Source organism: Grammomys surdaster, unplaced genomic scaffold, assembly GCF_004785775.1.
Source record: "Grammomys surdaster isolate TR1022 unplaced genomic scaffold, NIH_TR_1.0 958, whole genome shotgun sequence".
In the NCBI taxonomy this organism is placed as follows: domain Eukaryota; kingdom Metazoa; phylum Chordata; class Mammalia; order Rodentia; family Muridae; genus Grammomys; species Grammomys surdaster.
The window spans coordinates 675,502-698,018 of NW_021605377.1; the positions used below are offsets into that span (position 1 = coordinate 675,502).

General features: G+C 41.8%; 1 protein-coding gene across 1 annotated transcript in view; it reads right to left on the reverse strand.

The window, feature by feature from the left end:
* The window catches only part of Ano4 (anoctamin 4), a 162,760-nt gene that overhangs the window by 137,317 nt on the left and 2,926 nt on the right, over window positions 1-22,517 (reverse strand). The window contains exons 2-3 of the mRNA XM_028783084.1: window positions 16,271-16,407; window positions 13,139-13,297 (exon numbers count right to left, since the gene is read on the reverse strand). Coding sequence (XP_028638917.1) covers window positions 13,139-13,297; window positions 16,271-16,407 — 296 coding nt within the window. The remainder of the gene's footprint in view (window positions 1-13,138; window positions 13,298-16,270; window positions 16,408-22,517) is intronic.

The following is a 22,517-nucleotide window of genomic DNA, read 5'->3' on the forward strand; positions in this document are numbered from 1 at the left end:
AAGAAGAAGAAGAAGAAGAAGAAGAAGAAGAAGAAGAAGAAGAAGAAACCCACAAACTAGCATTCAGCACTTATCTGCTGATTGATTCACTTTGCTTTGTCAACTAAACACATCATCACCATGAAAGCAAGGCAAGACTGGAAGCTTTTCATTCAAGTGGAGTTATACAGGGAACTTAGGATAGGCAAACCCTTCAGGCAATTAGAAGCAAGGGGGATGCTGCCAACAATTTATAACCTTTTAGAACTACAGTGCTGTTTGTGAGTCACTGAATGAAGAAGTAGATTTCAGAAGACCCATGGGCACTGATTAGAGGCTGAAAAACCGAATCTGGGCAGCCCGGAATGAATGCCGAAATGATTTACTACTGTACAATCTGAAATAATATCCTAGCTGCACCCAAGAGCCTTCGGGCTGAGGGGGAGGGGCCCTCAGGGGCAACCCTAATGCATTTCTGAAACACTAATGGGCACGGGGTCTCACCACGTATAATTTTCTTTCCTGCCCACTGGCCTGCTAAGGTCAGGGAAATCATAGGCAGTATGGTTTCCTTCTTTCATCTGCTGGAGTGCTGGCCGTTTATGAAACTCTTTTTAATTTCCATATGTCTGGGAAAAAATGAGAATGGAAAACGGAACTGGAAAGCACAGGACTCCATTGAGCGATAAACATCATATTCCCCGGAGACCATCAGGGTCAGAATTCCTGCATCAGCGGTTTAGTCAAACTCTTAGCCTGAAGGAAAGCTTTGAGGTGACTTTTTGTTTAAATTGCACTAAGTGGAATGGGCTTTACTTATGAAGAATCTAAGGGACGCTCACTACATAAGAACACTTAGAGGAAACAAGAAACTAAAATCACATAACTGGCAAGCCCTGTCACTGAAGCTTAGCTGAGCAATTACATCTGACCTGCATTATATCCACAGGGAAATGCTCAGTGCCCATAATTGATGTGCGAGTTGAGATGAAGGGATGACACAGGTACTGTGGGAAACCTGTGTGGTTTTCCTGGGATTCTCAGTCCCACTAGGAAGAGAAATGCACCCCTCAGAGCCGGGTAGCTAAATCTCAAGCTAATTGTACAAAGTCTCATGTTTCCCCTCTGGAATGCCAAGCTCAGGTGGTATCTATTCTTTATTTAAGATCCAGGGCATATTCTTATAGCTTCTGAGAAACCTTATAATTTTGTTAGTGTTTTCAGAAAAAATACAAAAACAAAAACTAAACAAAACCCTTTCTAGACTATGTTATGCTTCGTTTCTTTGTTGTCGCTAAAGCTCTGTGATCTTACTGCACAGGCTGCCTTTACCAACAAGGGTTTGAGGTGTCAGACCGCTCATCTAGAATCTTCCTGTGCACTCCATCAAGAGGTAGAATCTATGCCTTTTCCTTTGGATTCTGCCTCTACCAATACAACACAGTTAAAGAGACTGCTCTAGTGATAGGCTGCAGAAATGAACATGACCTTGAGCCTCAGCAGTCATGTGACAAGGAAGACAGTAAGAAGCACACACGGAAAAAAAGCAATGTGTGCAGCCCACTGCCCTGGCTGAGAGCTCGGCTGACATTAATGCCTGGACAGGGACCACTCTAGGACATAGTGGGACTGATTGACAGTGATGTCCTGTGGAGCCGAGTGAAACTGTCCTGAGCATCCCTGCCCAACTGCAGATGTGAGAGCAAAGCAAATGCCTGATGTTTCAATCCACAAACCCTGGGGTTATTTATTACGCAACAATAGATAACTGGGCCATTTAGTCATTCTTGAGTCTCCAGTACCTGACAGAGGGTCTGGGATCTAACAGGTTTGAAACACGCATTCATAAAGGATGGATATTCTTACACTGTAGAGGGTGGAAGGAAGGAAAGGAACTTTCTTTCATTCTCTAGGGCAAAGAACTTTCTCCTTGTATGCCTGTTCCCTTCCCAGTGAATGGCAGTTTGGGGTGATTCCTCATACAGACTTCTGACTCCCAAGTTAAAGGATGGGGCTGAGGGAACTCAGCTCTGCTGTAAACAGAGACAATTAATTCATGTTGGCATCAGGACAAAAGTGTGTCAGCAGGAACTCTGTGGTCAACTTACCCAGTGTGCCCAGGCAGAGACGCAGAAAGAGAGCCATCATAGTCATTGCAAAGGCAAGTACTAGAGTGCTACAGTGTGAAGTCTTTGAATGTTACAGAGAACGGGGCCATACAGCCTCAAGTGAAGGGACATCTCCTCTATTCTGTTAGACAGAGAGCTTGTGGCTCATGTTGTTTGCTGCCATCCTGGCATGCCTCCTGCCAACCCCAGCGGACCCTCTTCAGCTTTGAGAATGAGAAGTTGGGGCCATGTTTCTAAGGAGCTCCTTCTCCATGGGGCTCTTGGTTAGAGTGGGAGTCTACAGTGAAGGACACTCAGATGGGGATGTGGAAGCTGGAAAAGGAAAGCTATTCCTACACATTCTGAGGGATTCAGTCACATAGACAAATGTGAGGTTCAACGCAGTTCCAGTAGGTGTCTAGGAACCTCCTGCCCTGTGTCAGACCCTCAGTTCTGAAGTGGCATTAGAATGACTGATGTTCTCATATAATTTCAACTGTGAAAGGCACCAGGGGAGAATTTCAGAAAGAAAACTTAGGGTACATGGACAGGTAGAATAATTCCAATAATTACATACTGGAAATTAAGCTGGATTACAGCAAATGGCAGGATAAGGAGGAACTGCATCCAAGTATGGTCTCTGCAAAGGTTCTGATACTGCTCAGGTGCAGTCTCTCCAAAGGTTCCAATACTGCTCATGAACTTAATTTGTTTCTTTCTCTGTGGCCTGTAAGAGTTCTCTTGATGTCCTAGATTCCAGTCAAATCCAGTTAGCTCCTCAGTCTAAACCCTCTTCCCCCATTTGGAGTTACTGATTCTTCCTACACTCACATGTCAGGGAAACACAATAATGGGACAATCTCAATAGCCACCTTCGAGAGCCAGGATTATGAATGTGAATTTATTCTTCTCTGTGCTCAGTTTCCCCATTATCATAAAGACCTGCCTTGAACTCACAAATGAAACATTAGTTCCTCATAATTCTGGATATTTCTCTATAGTGCCACCACACCTGAACACATGGACTTATTTCATGTTTCACTCTCCTCAACAGTAGTGGACATATGAGTGGTATATGAATGAATCAATGAATGAATGAGTCCACTCAAAACCATCATCATCAGATCCCATTGTCGACTCTTAAGTTAAGCCTTGCCCCCTACCCCAGTGTTACCAGATTAGAAATAAGTCTTATCAGGCCTAACTAATGGCACTCATATTTAAATTTCCTACTTTTGTAAGAATGATAAGCAAGAGACCATGGATTGACAGTTGTCCAGACTGCGTCAAAACTCTTCAGTCTCTCCACTTGCTCATAAATAGTTGGTGCCAATTCGATATGTATATTTCATATAATACTTGGCAGCTAGGTTATTGAGGTGTAATTAGAATGAACACAGTGATACCATGAAGGAAGGGCTTCCCTGCCTTTTGGCTGCAGTAATACGATGCTCCCATGGTGCATAATGACAGCAACACAAAATGAGCTTTATCCCAAAACAGTCCAGTTTCTAGTTCTGGAGAAATTTTTCAGATGGTATTTCTTCCTGTGGCAAGTAACAACCGTCCACAATACATTTTCAGATCCTCTGCTGTGACTCGGAGAACAGATATTATTTTCCATCGAGTTGAGCTTTTTTGGTATGTGTTGGAAGAATTCAAATGAGTCATATGAAATTATGTATTGATTTAAGATAATGTTTTGATCAAATCAGTTCAAGGTAACTTTGTACTGGTCATCTTGACCTGGCAATGGAAATGTTTGGATTCAACTTTTTCTTCCTAAATAAACAAACGCAGTTAAGGCCCTTAGAGTTTTAGGCTGAATTCAGAAATTAAGTTGGAAATCAGAGTTAGAGGAGAGGGGGGAAGAAAAAGCACTCTTCCCCCATTACCACTTTGATGAAACAGCCTGAAGAAGCTGGCAGTGTGAACAGTGTGGTTTCTCTGGGATTATGGTGGACAGTAGAAAGGAGACTGAGTCCTGGTAGAGAGTTGCCACTTAACAAATCTCTTATCGTCTTAGACACTACTTCTTCTACTTTCCCTAGACACAGGTTAGGGACCTCAGTCTAAGAAGAGACAGGGACAAGGATGAATACCTGAAAATTCCCACAACATGTTTGGCCAGTTAATAAGCCACTCCCTTATTAGTGAAGACATCATTGGTGATCATTAAGCATTTAATGTGTGTCAGAGTCTCCTAACAAGAGTAGAGTATAGAACTCAAAATTCAACTTATCTTCATAAAAGTTTCATGGAGTAGGACTCATATGCCAGCTAATAAATGAAGAAATTGAGACATAGAGAGGTTAAAAACCTTACCCAATTGTTCACTTTGTAAGTGGTACAGATGTAAGATCTAAATCTCTGTTGTCTGGTTTGAGAGGCCATTCCTAGCTTCTATCTTATGCTTTTTTTTTTCAAACAAATAGGCTTTTCTTCAGATTCAATAGTCTGTTCCACTGCTTAAACCAGTTGGTCCCCTGGCTGAGACCATGGAATGGTTTCCTCTACCTTTAATTTCTCTCAATACCTCATAGATACAACAACAAACCACAAAATATTGGATCGAGTGTTTAACTTAGCAGTTCTTAGCCAAATTCAGCCCTTGCTGCCTCTGTTCATTCTTGCTGGGACAAGTAAAAATGCTTAGAGATTTAGAATAGGTGTCACAAGCACCAGCAACGGAGAGACAATAGTTGCTGCTAAACATCCTACACTGTGTAAGACTCACAACAAAGAACTTTACAGCCCCAAATGTTTCTAATATTTAGAAATCATAGGACTAAATAACTATTGTTACTTAAACACAGCCTTGGAATTTAGCTGTTCACTGGGTTGGAAAGATGGCTCAATTGTTTAGGGTATATATTGCTCTTATAGAAGACCAGGGTTCAATTCCCAGCACCTACATGGTGGCTCACAACTATCTGTAACTCCAGTTGCAAAGGATCTGATACGCTTTTCTGACTTTGCTTGTATCAGGTTAAAAAAAAATGTGATGCATATAAATACATGCAAACAAGACATTTACATACATAAAATAAAGGAACAAATATTAAAAAAATAGAAATTGACTAGTCACAGTCTTTTTACCAAATTCAAACTTCCATAGCTAAGCCCTGGAGTAAGTCTCTAAGATATAAAATCCAGTGAGATAGTCTCTGCTCTTAAAGAAATTACATAAACAGTATGGAATCCTTCACTCTAAAGTATAGTATCCTAAATTAAGAAGAAAAAATAGCACGTTGAAACAGAATCAATGTCCATCTCTATTGCTCCTGGTTTCTTTATGTGTAGCAAAGATCCCCTGAGTGATGCGATTGCTAAGACCTCTGGCTGTCTGGATACTCTGGATTTGAAATTCTCATATTAATATCAGTGGTAACAGGTGCTGCTGCTGTTCTGCCCAGAAGGATTGGAAAAACAAGCAGCACTCACCACCTCCATGACCTTCATCCAATGACTGCCACGGGGTGAGGGGGCAGGGGGGGCCTGCCTTAAAAGTAACCCAGGTCTCAACTGGGAAGCACAGTAGAGGTGCCCTTCTCCCCTGGCATCTTGCCACTTGCAACAAGGCATGAGAGTTAGAGAGTTGCCGGTGCTCCTTGCTGGTAGCATTGCATAAGCAGCTGGGGCAGTGCTGGAGAGCTCCCCCTGGTGGTGCGGGTGGAGGAGAGCTGGCAGGCTGACCAGCTCAGCTACCACCCAGACCCAGATCCAGAGCTTTGAGTTGGTTCACCCTCAACATCTGCTTGATCTGCTTGAATGCCTGAAGGATCTGGTCCTACAGATCCAGAGCTGCAGGATCTCCATGACACAAGACAACAACAGGATATCTGAGAGAAGTCACAGGATCAATATTGATAGTATAGCAGAAGCCAAAGGCCTCAAACCAGACCAGTGATTCATTGCAGTGAACACTAGCAAGTAAAGAAGAGTGGACAAAAGAGAGTACTGTGGGACATACTGTGACGTACTGCAGCTTCCAATGAGAGACAAGAGCTTTTCTTTTCTCTTAGGGGGAGAGTAGATATGAAGGAGTAGGAAGATGGGTGGGGTGGAAGTGCATGATATGAAATTAATATAGAATCAATTGAAAGTTTTTTTTAAAAGTGTCCCAGATGTGTTGTGCATTGTCTGCACCACATCTTCCTTCTTGGATCAGGTAGAAGCCTGTACCCAGTTGAAGCCTTCAGCTAACCACTCCAGGTCCTACCTATGCCTCCATGCTTCCTACCATGATGATAAGACTAAACCTCTGAAACTGTAAGGAAGCCCCCAATTAAATGAGTTTTAAAAATAAGAGCTGCCTTGGTCACGGTGTTTCTTCATATCAGTAGAATAGTGACTAAGCCCCCAGCCTTCTGAGAAGGCCACACTGTAACTGTAATATTGGCATCCCATGACTTATAGCCTGTAATGCTAATGTCATTTTCTATTGGTAAAGAATATACCACAGGCCCTGTCCCCACACTCAAGGGGCAGAAATTATGGCAAGTTGGAAAAGGGAAGGAAAAATCACATATCTTTAAGTGTGTCGGCTGTAAGTCCTACAAATGTGTATGTCATCTATAAAATTATAATTTCATTTATTGCTTTGTGATGGTCATCAATGAAAAATCAGTATCATTCTCCATCAGCAGAAGATAATTGAAGAAACATCCTGGGAAAAATCCCACTGACTTAGAATAAAACCTAGAGTAAAAATTAGTATAAAGAAATTGAAAATTTATATGTGTGGGGTCACTTAATTCTTTTACCAATTCATGGATCATTATCATGCATTCATTATCAAATGTTTGAAACTGTGATTCAACAGTCTGCATAGCTTAGTGGTCCAGGACCACTTATCTCTGCCCCGTGCACTGTGAGTCAAATCTACAATTACTAGAGGCTAAACATGCAAATAAACTACAGTTTGGAGGGTTCCCCACTTTGTTGTTGACTCTAATTTTCTTGGTTCCCTTTCTACCTGTAACCCTAGTGCTCTTTCCCATCAGCCTCCTCACCAACTTGACCTTGATACGCATACCTAACCTTCCCAGCCTGAACGAAGTTACCATTTCTCTAAATTATTTTGTCTAACAAAGTCAGTGCTTAAAGACATGTGAAAAATAAATCTTAATAATTGCATTTCTATTATTATTTCAAGGAGAAATACATAATAAACTCAGTCCTTAATGTGCATGTATTTCTATATTTATTGCAGTCAGATACTTTTATCCTTAGAGATTGGTGAACTCAGAAACTGTTTTGACCAGCATCTTTATTTTGTGCATCTTAATTTAAAATATTATTAATAATATTAAAATTAATATTAACTATTGTTGTTGTTATTGTGTTGTATGTGAGTGTGCATGCCCTGGCTTGCACATAGAAGTCAGAAGATAATTTGTAGAAGTTGGTTCTCTTCTGCCATTTTGTGGGTTCTAGGGATTGAACTCAGGTGCTTTTAAACAAGGAGCCAGCTCACTACATTTTAGTTAAAAAGCTCACTATACTTAACACTTTGGAGCGTAATGTACTTAAGTGTGACTCTGGGGATGGGATATTGTACATGAAGTGAAGGCTTGGTTAGCTATGAGCCCAGAGCACATAATGCTCATAACGGGGAGGGCAATGATGCAGGAGGAAATTCTGGCCATTCTTTTCTTATTCTTCAAACACACTCCTCCACATACTGCCCTTTCCTCTTCCCACACACCAATGTCCCTTTACAAATGGACACACAGACTAGTATTAAGGCAATGCTTTTTTTCCCCATCTTAAAGGAAAAAGAACTCTCTCTTGATTAAATTTCTCTGCTTTGCATTGGACAGAAAGAACTGGAAACAGCTTCTTCTATTTGTTGTCTTTGTGTACCTTACTCCCAGCCTGAGCTGCAGCTGCAGCCTCTTGGACTTGGTTTAGGCCTTGGCTTTTGATTGGCGACCTGCAGCCCTTGGCTATATAGCATCTGCTTACCAAGCATGGTGTAGGAATGATAGTAACTCAACGGTCTGTGGTTGTGGTCGGGACCCTTTTGTATCTTGGGCTTAATCTCCACAGGTTTTGCAGGGCCTTGATGGGCTTGGCCTGTGTGGTCACTGCCTTTGAATTGTTTGCCTGGTACTCAGAAACTTTGAGTTGACTCATTTAAGAGATCCCTATCTTTGTGACCGAAGTTTCTTGATGTCATTTCTGTGCAGTTTTGGAGCCTGGCTGAGAGCGCTGTAGTGCTCAGATTTGGTGATGTCTAAGTAGTAACTTGCAGCTTCCAAAGCAGCTAGGACCTGAAAATCCTTCAATGCTAATTTGACCTCCACTTTCCAGTCTTTCTTGGATTACTTAGACCACCCAGTGATTCATATTTCATCTGATCTTCTTTACTTCAACAGGAGTAGCATGGTCTATGGCTACCTCCCTCGTGAAATATTTTTGCCCATGTACCACAGCCCCTGGGTTTTCTTTCTCTTTCTCTTTAGGCTCCTTCTGAGTTCTTATTCTTGACTCAGCTTCATCCTCCACATTTGAAACATGGGTGTGTCCTGTGCTCCCGCTTTGGGTCTCTTTGTGGTCATTTTTCGAGGCGATCTTTTCCAAGTATATACCTCTAGCCTGGACCGCTTCTCAAATTCCAGACTCCTTTATCTGACATACCTACTGGAATGTCAGACTTAACAAGTGTGCAGAGAGCTCTACTATTCCCCGTATCTCTGTAAATGGAAACTCCTTTATTTTGGTTTCTCAGATAAATGATGTAACATAAGATGTTCTCTCTCTCTCTCTCTCTCTCTCTTCTTCCCCTTTATCTATCTCTCTCTAATACAGAGATATGTTTTTAGATATCTGATGCTCATAGATAGATGATAGATAGATAGATAGATAGATAGATAGATAGATAGATAGATAGATAGATAGTGTATAATTCATTATGTAGGCTAGACCAAGCCAGACTGACCTTGAACTCACATAGATCCACTTGCCTCTCCCTCCTAGTTGCTGGGATTAAAGGTGTGTGCTCCCATGCCCTTCTGACTTTTGCCCAAACTGTTTATTCAATCTGTCTGCATTTTGAACAACTCTGCTTTTGAGCCTGATCACTATGCTCTCTGGTAAGGTAAGCACTTCTCCAAGCAACCATCTCCTTCTTAGATACTTAAAATAGGTCTGCTAGATTCACCCACAGGCAGCCCTTCCCCTAACCTGCTCTCATCTGAGCAGGCAGCCAGGATGAGTTCAAGGAACAGAAAACATCTCTGCATTCTCCTGCTGATCCATTTTCATGGCCTCCCAGGTCACCCAGATAAACGCTAGACTCTCCCCCAGCTGCTAAGCTCCAGCATCACCAGGCTTTCAGGTCCTTTGGCTGGTAAAATAGCTAACCATCCTTTGCACTGCTCTGTTAACTCCAGTTAACCCCTCACACTTTTCTCAATGTCCCAGACATGTTTTTGTCCAGAGGCCTTTCTTTGCCCTTGCTGTTCTGTTTGTCTGGAAGAGTTTGGCAACTTCTAGAAAATTCCAAGCTCCTTTCAACACATCCTTTCCTTCTCTTGCAGGTATTTCACATATTAGCTCATTTGTGCTTGTTTTGATTCTTCTGCAAGCAGAAAATCTTGTCTTTATTCATTGCTGAATTCCTAGGGCTCAAAGCAGGGACTGTCACAGGGTGAGTGTACAACAATGTTTGTTGAATGAATGAATCTCATCCAGATGCTTTGATTCATACAATTAGAATTATTGTATCTTGGTCTGATAATAGAGGCCTTCTCTCATGTCTCACATGACTGATGGGGACAGGAGAGGGAAGTGTTCCATGAATACAATGGTTCCTAACACATTCTAAGGATTTCAAGGTATCCACGAGTTAAGCAATGATTTAAAGGAAAAGATACGCCCTTGCAAGGGACAATTAAAAAACACACAGCAAAGAATCAATAAGAAACCGAATTAGCTATGAAAAATATAAATTAAGAATATGAACATAATTTTAAGATGCAAAAAATAAATGAACTTGAGCTTACTCTTTCTTTTACAGCGTTGGTATAATTGCTTTCTCTGAATTAATGTGAGATTGTAGTTACTGAATGTTAAAGACCCAGGGTGTCAAACACTTACTTGCTAGTTAGACCTTGACAGAGGTTTAAAACTTAAATCTTTATCTGATGTCCTCACCTGTATCATGAATTAAAAGTTTTCACTTGTTCAATGTATGTATATGTTTATGCACGTGGATATGGTCAATGTTGGTATCCCCTCGGTCACTCTCCACCTATATTTTGAGCAGGGTCTCTTGCTGAGCTTCTAGCCCACCACTTAGCGATTGGCTAGATTAGCTGACCAGCAAGCTCTGGGGATGTGCCTGTCTCTGCTTCCTCTCCCATCATCATTGGGATAACAGACACACAGACACCACCAACTTTTTGCATGACAGCTGGGGCTCCGAACGCAGGTCCTCAGACTTGCACAGCAAGCCCTTTCTCTAGCCCCAAGGATTCTCCAGTGTTTCTAGACATTCCATGTTTAAAGGAGACAATGTTTTTTATTTTAAACTGAACCACAGACACTGTCTTTATCTATTTGGAAACTCAAACCTCATTCTGAAATAGCTTTTCCATAATGTTGGATATTATGGGACAAAGATCCTATGATACCAATCATTCATAAGATGTACTAGCTGTCAATCATTTCAGACGTGCATGGATTCACTTTTTCATTCTTTGCTTTCTGTCTTACAATGGGTTGAAGTGATTCCTGGAGGCCACAATTACTGTTAAAATGGTTGTCTCTCTGCTACAAATGTTGGTAAAGCACTTGATTTCCAGAAGAGTACTTCTGATGGCTTTCAAGTCTAATAACATAACAAAAATACACACGCCACTGAGGGACATTCGACCTCAATTATGACTTCTTAGTTCCCTCTATGCAAGGCAACCTGAAAACACCTCTTTTCTCTCTAAGCTGGCTGAGGACAAGGGGATGCAGAGAGACCAGAGATGCTGCATTAAAGACAGGTACCATGTTCACAGACTGTGGAAGTTAGGGCAAGACTGGAGCTAGAGGCTGCTAGGGAAATAAAGGTTCCCCAAAGAGGCCTGTCTGTCTGTTGGCAGTATATAAAAGATTGCAAGGAAAATTACCAGCAAGGAAGCTGCAATCCAGGGGAGAAAAATAGGCAATGAGAAAAATGCTTAGGGTGTTTTGTTTTTTAAGTTTTGCTATAGGGTAATAATTTTTCCACCTATTTTTTCCTGATATACACTGAAATGAATACCTAGCTGTGAACATATTTAAAAAATTATAACAAACAAAATTAACTAGTATACAACCAAATCACACAGGCATTGCACCCCAGTGTGCCATCAACACCCATCATAGCGTGCCATGAACGCCTGTCACAGCGTGCCATAACTGAGCAGGCTGAGCAAGCCTCAGCTGTGACATCCACTGAATACCACAGTGCAGATGCTGGAGGCACACGGAAGACTGGTGTGCAGTTTAGTACTACTTATTATCTGGAAAAGGATTAGGCCTTTTGCGTTCGAATGAATAACTCATGAAATGATTTTGAAATGAGCTGTGCAGAGGAAGCCCCGGGAACGGGAAGAATAGTCATGAAGCTTAAAATACCAATCTTTCATTAATTGCACGGAGCTCTCTCATTTGATAGGAATCAACATTTTAAACAAAGTCAGAAAGGACTTTCATTATTTCAGACTATGTGGATGTTATATTCTTTCTTTTCTTTTTTTTTCCATATAAAAATCCTGTCACCTAGAAATAAGGCTTTGGGACAAAGCAATGCCTTTTAAGAACAAATATAATGTTCTATGCTCAGTTGGCCAGCATAGGAAAGCTTTTCGGGAACCCCACAAAGATGCCAAAAAGAGGACATTTAATTCAGTTCTCTGTGCCAGGGCAAAACACAGCCTGAGGGGCTTTTGAGCAAACTGGCCCCACTCCCCACTCTCCTGGGATCTCCTTAGGCATCTCACCATTTTCCCAATTTCTTTCTGGGGACGTTCCAGAAAAACATTGCTTCCTTACAGAAAATGTTCAAGGGATGAAGTCAGTTCCAGAAAAATGCTGCTTCCTTATGGAAAATGTTCAAAGGGTGAGGTCAGTCCGTCAGGCCTAGGAAAGTCCCATTTCTTCTCCGTCTCCCAAGATGAACCAGTGTGGGCGTAAAATGCCTCCACCATTTGATGCCTCAAAGCAATGAAAACCTGGCTGTCTGACTTCAGTGATCTATCCCTCAGCCTTGAGTGGCAGAATAGACATTCCAATTTGTCAGGATGTTTTTCTTATTGATCACAGGAGGTGTAGGGGAATCTAAGAGTTACATAACTCAGCGAACAGGGACACATATACATACAGTGCTGAATGCACAAAAAGCCTCCTGGGGATTATTACAAGAGTCTTGGCAGAACCTCCTGTTTATTTAGTTCTTCTACAAAACTCTCCATGCAGGGAAAACAGGGTGGGGATGGGGATTGAAGGAAGGTAACAGTTGAGCTGGGAATCCTGTAAGAAATAATCCCAGTGCTTTTTAAAAAACTGGAATCATTTTAAGAAATTCTAGCTGAGCAGTTTCTCTCCCCACCCCCACCTTCCCCAAATAACCAATCTCTTCTTGTGTGCAAGGATGTCCATGTTCATTATGGTTCTGGAAGTGGGACCATGGTCTCCAGGGGGGGCGGATTGCATTTCATTCAAAGTTTTCTTTACCACGGGTGAGCAGAACACTCTGTTATATACACAGAACAGCAGCGGAGTGGGAAGTCAGATAAGTAACGAGAGCTTAAAACAGTGCAGTTAATCAGAACAGAATACTTTGTCATTTGATACTTAAATACTCTCTATGGAAAGTTGTGCTCCGAAATTCCAATAGTCGTAACATCCCCGAAACACTGAAAACGAGGAAAGTAATTAAACTGTTCTATTAGCATGCCAAAGGCTCATTTAAACGTTTGATTATTAATGTTTATGTATGTTTGTACATGTGTGTGTGGGTGTGTGTGTGTGCGTGTGTGTGTGCATCCCCATACAAGAAAACTATTTACCTCTTTCTCCATTTGCAATCCTTCTGCTCTAATATTTCTTTCAAACACGTCTCTCTTTTCAGTCTGAGGGTTGGATTTTCTGTACACAAGAATGTAGTCAATGCGACATTTTCCGTCTCTAAAGTAAAGTCCGTTGGATTTGTTTCGTTCTCGCACTGTCTGCGTACAAAGAGAAAGAGACCGGTTCAAGCCGTTCGTGAGCCTGAGCTTCGGGCAAGTTGAGGCTAAAGAACTAAGTCGGAATGAAATTTAGTTAAAGCAGGAATGTGAGTCAGAAGCTCATGTTCATAAAATGAAACATGAAAACCAGGGACAATAAAATGTGATGACGCATTATGTAAAAAGGGCGAACCGTAAGACATCTGAGACTAGCAGGTGTTGACAAAGATCTGAGGCATCTGAGAGCCGTTACAGTCTATAATACAGAGTGAAAACTGAGGTACTAACTTCAGAAAACATATCAGCATTGATCCCATAAAACTGAACTTTTGCATATCATATAACTCTAGAGGGATTCTTGGCAAGGGAACTAGGAGATGTAGATAAATATTTATAGCAGCATTGTTCATAACAATAGAAAAATTTAAAATGGGAATACACTCAGGTACATAAATAAATGGCTAAATACAGTGTACACAGGATAGACACTCTGTTAAATACTATTATGCAACAGTCAGACTAAATATACTTGAGTTCTATTGAAAAAATTTTTTACAGGAAAGTAACAAGCCAAAGAAGACCTCATAACACAATTTTCTGTTAAATGTGAAGCAAAATAAATTTCTATGTCTGCACTATATGCAACAAAAGTTTTAGGACAAGGAAATGAAAAATCAAAGAAGAACATAGGGAGGATGGTGGCCTGGAAGGGTCAAAGCTGCATCACAGGTAGCTGCAGTGGGCCTAGCAGTATTCTTGCTCAGTTTTTCTCAAGATTTTTTGCCCACACTAAAAACAAAACAAAACAAACAAACATACAAAAAACACTTTAAAGGCTGGGTGTGATAGTGCACACTCCTAAGCCCAGTGCCTGGGAGGCATAGACAGGAAGATCTCTGTGAATTCAAGACTAATCTAGTCTACATGACAGGTTTTAGGCCATCCAGGGACTCCATCTCAAGAGAGAGATAGAGATAGAAACGGAGACGGAGACGGAAATGGAGATGGAGACAGAGAGATAGAGAGACAGAGAGGTAGAGAGATAGAGGTAGAAATAGTAACATATATATATATATATATATATATATATACACACACACATATGAGATAGAGAGACAGAGTCAGAGAGAGACAGACAAACTCACATATACACATACAAAGACAAGAAAAATATTTTACCTTGTTATCTTTGGGCATATGTGTAAACACAAGCATACAGGATGCTTAAGAAAATACAATACACATCCTTCCATTTGCATGCACTCTGATATTAATTTTCCATTGCATTAAAAAGCACTAACAAGCTAGCAATGCTGACAAGACATATAACTTGAAAAGTGTCTTTCTCATTTATAGATTGGATGATAGTTATTAAACTTATAACTTCTACGGAAGTCATACTTGTTATTTTACAACAATCATGAATGAAGATGAATGAACTGGCTTTTCACCCAGGATCCTTAGACTGTACTAAATTAGTGCCAGCTCTAAAGGAGAGCATTGCGTCTGGGATGCTCAAGCTGGAGACAAGTGTCTCAGGCTAACAGATTTCTGAACTGAGTCTGCAAATAAAGCCAAGTGGAAATGGGAAGCCAGTCTTCTCTCAACCACAGAGTACGTCACTTTTCAAAAACACTAGACAGATGGAAAGCATGTTAGCCTTCCACAACATGCTAGAATCACATCTGTTCTCAAACACTGTGCATGCAACCTCACCCCTCAAAAAACCTCAGCCAGGAGGACTAAAAGGCCTGTGCCCCATATTTCAGCACGGACATCTTCAATTGGTAACCACTGTTCAGCTCTTGCTTTACAAGACACTTGGGAGCCAGCCTGAAGATGGTCCTATTAACAAATATTTACCAGACAGGGAAAGCAGCACCTGTCTTTCAAAGCAGGGTGTTGAGCTAGGGATACAGTCCAGTGTTGCTTAGGATCATGGGGCCCTTGGGTTCAATTTTGAATGCTGTACTCAGTACAACAACAACAACAACAACCACAGCCACCACAACAAGGCTTTCCTCAAGAGTACCAGGAAGAAGCCTGGGTCCAATTGAGCAGTTCTACCTCCAGCACAGCCCTGGCCTTTCTGAAACTGCTATTTCTCTGGGAGGGAAATAAATAAGTTGCTTTTGAGGTCCTTTCAAATGTCCCTTTACAAAGCTATTGTGTAGCATCCCAAGTGTGTAGAGATGATGAACCACTGATCTTTTTTTTTTTTCTTAAAGAAAAATAGGGAGGGGAAAAAAAGAGACTGTGATATTTGTGGGAGAAGCCTGTGAAGCTTGGTAGATGTTACTAGTTTCTGCTGTTTAAAGGTGTCCTCCTTTCAATGTCTGGAAGAGCGAAAGCATTAGGAGGATGCATCAATGACCGACTTTCCCTCAGTGTATGGCATTTCTGTGTGGCGTGTATTCAAAGGAAACCTTAAACCTCACTGAGATGCAGCCCAAGTGATAGTGAACATCCCACGAAATACCATCTCTCCCCTGGAATGGCACGTGATCAGATGGATCTATGTACAACCACTAAGACACCTCCCATTGACAGAGGCAAATGGAAACTCAGAGGGGCCTCAGATAACACCATGGTCTGAAAAGCTGGTGTGTTTTACGTTCCATGTTTGTATGCTCTAGAAAGTACATCTTTGCCAGGTGTCATTTTATTAGTCAGGGACACTTAGACTGCATCAAAAAATGATGGGACATTGTCATGACAATCTTCCCCTGCATACGTTAAAAGTCTCTAGATGTGAGACAGCAAGTGCATGATTAACCTTTCAATTTTGAGCAGACGTCCATTTCAGACCCTTGGAATGTGCTAGAACCTCCTAGCAGTACAGACCTATGAACACTGCCTGTACTTCCCGGGAGCCTGGGTTTGATGGGATTTGATTCTGAATGGTCTGCAGGGATGCTGCACAGGATCCCACCTGAAGCACTTACACTCCCAGGAAGTTGTGCAAACTCTTACCTCTCCCCCTGCTTCTAGTCTGCTGGTGTCCTCCGAAGTGCTGGTCAGATTTCCAGGGTGAAGGAGAGAATCGTCATCTTTGCAAGGGCTGTTGACAGCCTCTAGTTCATCAAAAAGAATATTGACATCCTTGGCCACTAGAAGCAAAGCACATACATTAAAGTGGACTAAGAAGCTGAGTGGACATCAACACCGTGAGAGAAGGCATCTCCCTCTGGCTTCCTATGCACACATTGCTTCAACAACACCCTGAGTGACAGGTGCATCTCCTCCTAAGAGAAAAAAATGTCCGATGTAAAACCTGTCCAACCAAAAGGGTGACATTAGGCAAGATAATGGAGGTAAGCACCTTCAAGTCACAAACATAACTAGTCTTCCAGAATAACAAAAGGGGATTTATTCAGATTGCTTCTCTATAACTGTTTAGAGAAAGGCCCTCTCATTTAAAACTACTGAGGATTCATTCTCTAGACTGGAAGGTGATCTGTGCTTTTTCGTGCTATGTTTTCTCACGTAAGAGCCACACAGGTTGACAAGGCAACGCATAAAAGTGCCACTTGCCTGGCTCAGTGACCTTTATTTCTTCCTTTATAATCTCTCTAGTAAATTTAAGAATGGGGCATGCAGTTAGGTTTCCTGTCTTCCTTCTTCCTCCCATGATGAATTGAAAGGAATAACCCATCCAGAGGCTCCCCCTATAGACTATTTATGTTAATGACACAAGAATATACAAAGAACTATATGCCAGCATTCTGGAGGGAGTCTAAGAAGTTCAAATACACTTTACAGCATACTGCGAAGAAAAGCTGAGTGCCACTGGAGGAGTGGACAGCCAGGACTCTTCTTCACCACCTCAAATTATGGCCCAACATAATAGTTGTTTTACTTTATTTTTTTCGATGCTTTAAAAATGGTTTATAACTTGGCAGAAGTTGCTGCATAAAATAATTTGTGAGAGACTGGGTTTGAATATCCATTCATTCATTCATACGTGTTTTAGGCGAGCTCACATTGTATGTCAAGTGTTCGGGTGTGTTGGACATATTCTGGTGACTAAGAGTGATGTGGCTCTTTGCCTTTATGGAAAAAGGAAATAGATTAAATAAATGTAAATATCGAGTAGTTGAAAAAGAACAAAATGGGGCTCAGAGAAAAAGAGACAGTCTATGTAGTCAGGGTGTCTGGGTTTTAAACTATAGCCAAGCTTTATGCAGTTCATTTGTCATTTCAAGTCTTTCTCTTGTAAAACAAAATGGATAGAAAATAGGGATAAAGTTAACATTCATGGTTCACTGAGACAGGCTCAGTCATTATCTGCCTACGAGGCTGACTACATTTCTTGACCCTGTGAATATGTTCCTTTACATCAATAAAGGCTGCCAGGTGTGTTTATATTAAGCATCGTAAATGGGGGACATATTTCCTGGATTACATGAAATCAGGATCAGAGAGAGGAAGTGGAAAATGCTTTGCTACTGGTTTTGAAGACAGAGGCCAGGACCATGGACCACAGGAAGCAGGTGGCCTCTAGAAGACAGAAACACTAACAGTGTGGCCTCCAACAGGAGTGCAGATACTGCCACCTCGATTTCCAGTTCTGACCTCTATATCATCTGGATCACAGATGTGTTATTTGACGATACCAAGCATGTGGCAATTAGCACACCAGTGCTGACAAATGTAATCACCACAGGTATTTAGACCACAGAGACTACAAAGAAGAAAACACCATAGTCTTTCTTTCCACAGAGCCAGGCTCAAAGAGAGGAGCTGAAGGAGCTCAGAGTTTTGAGCACGCAATTCAATTCGTGCAGTCTTTCAGAGACAGATTGTCTGGCCACCCAGGTAGAGAAGCTCCCTCTTTTGTAAGCATATTCTTCTCACTATTTATTTCTTCCCAAGCTCCGAACACAGCCTGTAATTACCTCCTTTATTCATGCTTATGTATGTATTAGTAATTTCCCTTATCAGAATTCAAGTTCCAACCCTGCTGGTATTGACAGATCTGACTGAGAACCTGACACAGAGTCAGTCCTTAAGTCTGTTAAGTGGTTCTTGTTAAAGGACATGATGGGGACTGTTTGGTGGTGTGGGTGTGGCCTCATGCCATATGAGAAAATCCCTCCTCTAATGCCATTGAGCCTAGGATCCCACTCATGACTTTAATGTATAAGCCATAGCTTCACAGCTTTAAGTAGACAGTGATTAAATAGCAGGTAGTTACCGAGTAGGTTTCAGCAACAACAAAATGTCATTTTAACAAAGTCAGAGGCCTGCTGGCTATTTCAAACACTCGATGGTTGGGTGAATTTGTGCTTCTGTTTGCTAGTTAGTATCACAGGGCTGGAAATCTCTTAGACTTCTTACCATTCTTTGTATATTGGAGGTCTGTGTTTTTAAAGGCTTGGTCCCTAAGCTTGCCTTGTTAGGAAGTTACAGAAACTTTAATATGCTGGACCCAGCAGGAAGTCTTCTAGTCACTGGGAGATTTTTCTCTGTTTTTTAAATTCTAGCCAAGAGTCCAGACAGGCCTTACTTTGACAGTCAGTCTCTGTTAGGTCTCAGTCTCAGTCTTCTGCCTTAGCACACGGCCAAAAGCAAAAGGACCAGGCAACTGTGTATTGAAGTCTTCAAAACCGTGAGCCCAAACAAGCCTTTTCTATCTGTAAATTGATTGCCTTGCATATTGGTCACAGTCACCGAATGCTAATATGGCAAGAGAGCACTGAGAAGTGGAGCTGTCACTATGACTGCTTTCTGACAGTGTGGCCAAGCTTTTGGAACTGATGGGCAGGAGAACCTTGCAAACATTTGAAGAAGACTAGGAAAAAGCCTAGAATGCTGTAATCAGAGTCTAGTGTGGGATTCTGATGGGGGGAGGGAGAGCTCAGAAGATTAGAATGTTAAATGGAATCCTAGAAACCAGGAGGATGAGTTTTGAAATGTATATGAAGACTCTGTGGGAATCAGAGTACAGACCACCATTGTTTCTTCATAAACAATTTGCATGAATTGTGCCCATACCTTGACTGTGTAGGAGCCTGAGCTTAAAGTTTATGAGCTAAGTACAAATAGTGTCAGATAAATGGTTAAAGTGCCTATTTAACATATAAAAGCAGACCTGGATGCCAGCTTCCTGTAATCCCCTCAGTCCCTTCCTAGCTGGCAAACCCTACCTCTCTCCCCAGCCCCCTTAACTTATCCAGCCAAGGGGCTGGGTTGCCCTTCCCCAAGCTGTCCTTCGCTATCTAATTCAACAGTTTTGGTTACCTGCCTCTTTTGTCTACTCTTTGGCCCTTCTAGCTGCTGCACTGGGTCTCCCTCTCTCTCCCCTCTCCCTTTCCCTCCCCCTCTCCTCTGGATTTTCCCAGATGTTCCTGCCTCTGGCTATGCTTTCCCACATCTGCAACAAGCTTTCTCTTCCCATCATACATAGAAGCAGTCATTTTCCTTTTCTCTTTAATTTTCCTTTTTTTTTCATTCAAGTATTACTTGCTGATTTTAGCCAAATTTACAGTGAGAATTGGGAGCAAAAATGAAAATAGAGTAGAAATATTTGGAAAACCTAGGGTTTGTCTAGAAAACCGCAAACAGCCTGAGAAAAAGTGCAGCTGAAACGGATGCTGTTGCTGAAGACATTTAGGACTGCCAAGGAGATGCTAAGAGTATTGCACCTGGATGATAGGAAAGATGAGAGGAGGCAATTTCAGACACTGGCTTCTGATCCAGTGGCCGGGAAGATTAAATTGGATTATGGGCATGTTGCTAGGATAGTGACCTGGAGAGGCAAGAAATGTAGGTTGATCACTGGAGACTCTCGAACATTTAGGCCAGCATTTTATAAGTATAAAAAGGCAAAAAACGGGCACAAGCAAAATAGAGAGATTGCTTTGAGAAATTGATTGGTGTGGTGCATTAGTTTGTCTCTCCTTGTTACAATCAAATATTGGGCAAAAAATCGATTTGGGGGAAGAAAGACTTGTTTTAGATGAGCACCCATGGGGAGGAGAGCACAAGGCTGTGGCCCCAGTCTCCATGTGAGGTTTACGGCTGGTCACACTACTGGGACAGACAACAGGCAGTGAGAGGTTAATGCTGTTCTGTTTCCTCTTCTTGTATAGTTTGAGCCACTGACCAAGGGATGATTGCATTCACACTGGGATGAGTCCTTCTCTGGAGATGCAGTCACAGACACACCCAGTGATGGATGGGACCTGCCTGCTGCTCACTCAGGAGTCATCTCTGCTGGGAATATAGGACAAGGGGTTGGCACGCTCTGCCATTCCAGATCTTGGAGTGAATGTCCAATGAAGATCAGGGGACTACTGTAGTATTAAGGTGGGGAAATCCCACTCTACATTAAGGCTCCAACTCTTTGCCTCTGATAGAGACAGCTAATGAAGAACGGAGGGTAGCCCCTCCTGCTCTCTGTTGATGCTCACAGGAATTAGTGGCTGGAAGTCACCGTGGGGATGCTGCCAGTGGACAGTGGAGTGCTCAGACGAGTTAGTATGCTGTAGAAATCCAATTTTTGGAAAATAAGGATTATTTTAATTTGGTCATCGTTGTCACTTGCCAAATGCTCCATAGCTCCAGCAGATATTAAAACCCTTATCAAAGTATGTGCAGCTAAGCATGTCATCAATAGAACATCAATAGAACTGTGGCCAGGTACACACTCCAAAGACAAAGAGGTGGGTGAAGGGGGCTTCACAGTATATCATCCTGCTCCTGATGTCTTAACTACAGAACAGGTCTTAGGAACAAAGATCAATATTCTTATATATAAAGTTACATTATCTCCTTAAGGAGAAAAATAACCTTAAGTTACAAAGTTAACACTTTTTTAAAAAAATCTATTTTTTTGGATGAATATTTTAAGTCCCTACTATGCTCAGACATCTCACTATGCTAGGGATTGGGGCTGAGGCACTGGGTGTCATGGGCATGCATCCTTTCCCTTAGAGAGCTCACTGTCCACCTCAAGTGGGCGCAAGGTTTCTCTATTCACGGCCTGAACTTCACAGAGATAATGTTTATTCACATAAGATCATGCAAGAATGGATTTCATCACCTTCCTTAAATGTTTTTCTCAAATAGAAAATATTTGATGATTATCTGCATAGTAGAATTCTGCTGTTGGGCTCATTAAGTGTGGAAGAGAGACAAAACGCTCCGGGGAATCAATTAAAAACAAGAGGGAGGGTGCAGGCGACAACTGCCGGTGATCTAAGCCGAGGATCGGCACCACAGCCAAACTGAGTCAGAGTTGTGTGAACAGATCTGGGCAGCAGGAAGAGTGAGGGTGGGTGTATTCAGTCCCTTTGGGGAGCAAGGAAGACACTGAACTGATTCTCTATTACAGATATTAGGTACGCAGCTCAAAACCAAGGCTTAGAAGCAGAACGTCAGAGGCTCACCTACAACTGAGCAAAAGTAAAGGGCTTCAAGTTGCCTGGGAGAAACGCCAGCTAGAGGGTCTGAGTCAAACATCCCACTCAGCACACAAAGAAAAAAACATTCTTTTAAAAAGATTTATTTGTTTATTATGTATACAGCATTCTTTCTGCATGTATGTCTGCACGCCAGAAGAGGGCACCAGATTTCATTATAGATGGTTGTGAGCCACCATGTGGTTACTGGGAATTGAACTCAAGACCTTAGAAGAGCAGCCAGTGTTCCTAACCTTTGAGCCATCTCTCTAGTCCCACAAAAAGAAATTTTAAACGGTTTCTTCTTTCTGTCCCAATCCAGGACAGGGACAGAGAAGAGAAATCAGAGGTCCAGGGATATCTCGGTCCCCTCGTAGGGTGGACCAAGCTCTCTATTTGTCATGACAAAGCTATTGAATCCACTTGTCAAATACTTACAATTATTGCAACTACTTCTCTAGGGAAATTCATCTAGGGCTATTGAATGTTTACGATTATTAAGTCTCTAAGGAAAAAGAGATGGCAAACATATTGCGAAGAAATAATCAGATTAACTAATTAGGAGTTAGGAGACCTGTGTTTGTTAGGTGGTAGCGGCTCGAGCACGAGGACGCATGCGTCGAAAGCCTTTAGCCACAGTTCCAGGTAAGAGGGTGGCAGTAGGAGACAGAGTTATAAAAGCAATGAAGAAAAAAAAGTAAATGTATTTGAGAAATAGTCTAAAAGGAAGTGGGGGGAGGGGGAGTTAAAAAAAAAATCAAAGAACTTGATTCACTTCTCTTTAACTTCCCAAACATCAGGGTAACCTCATGTTG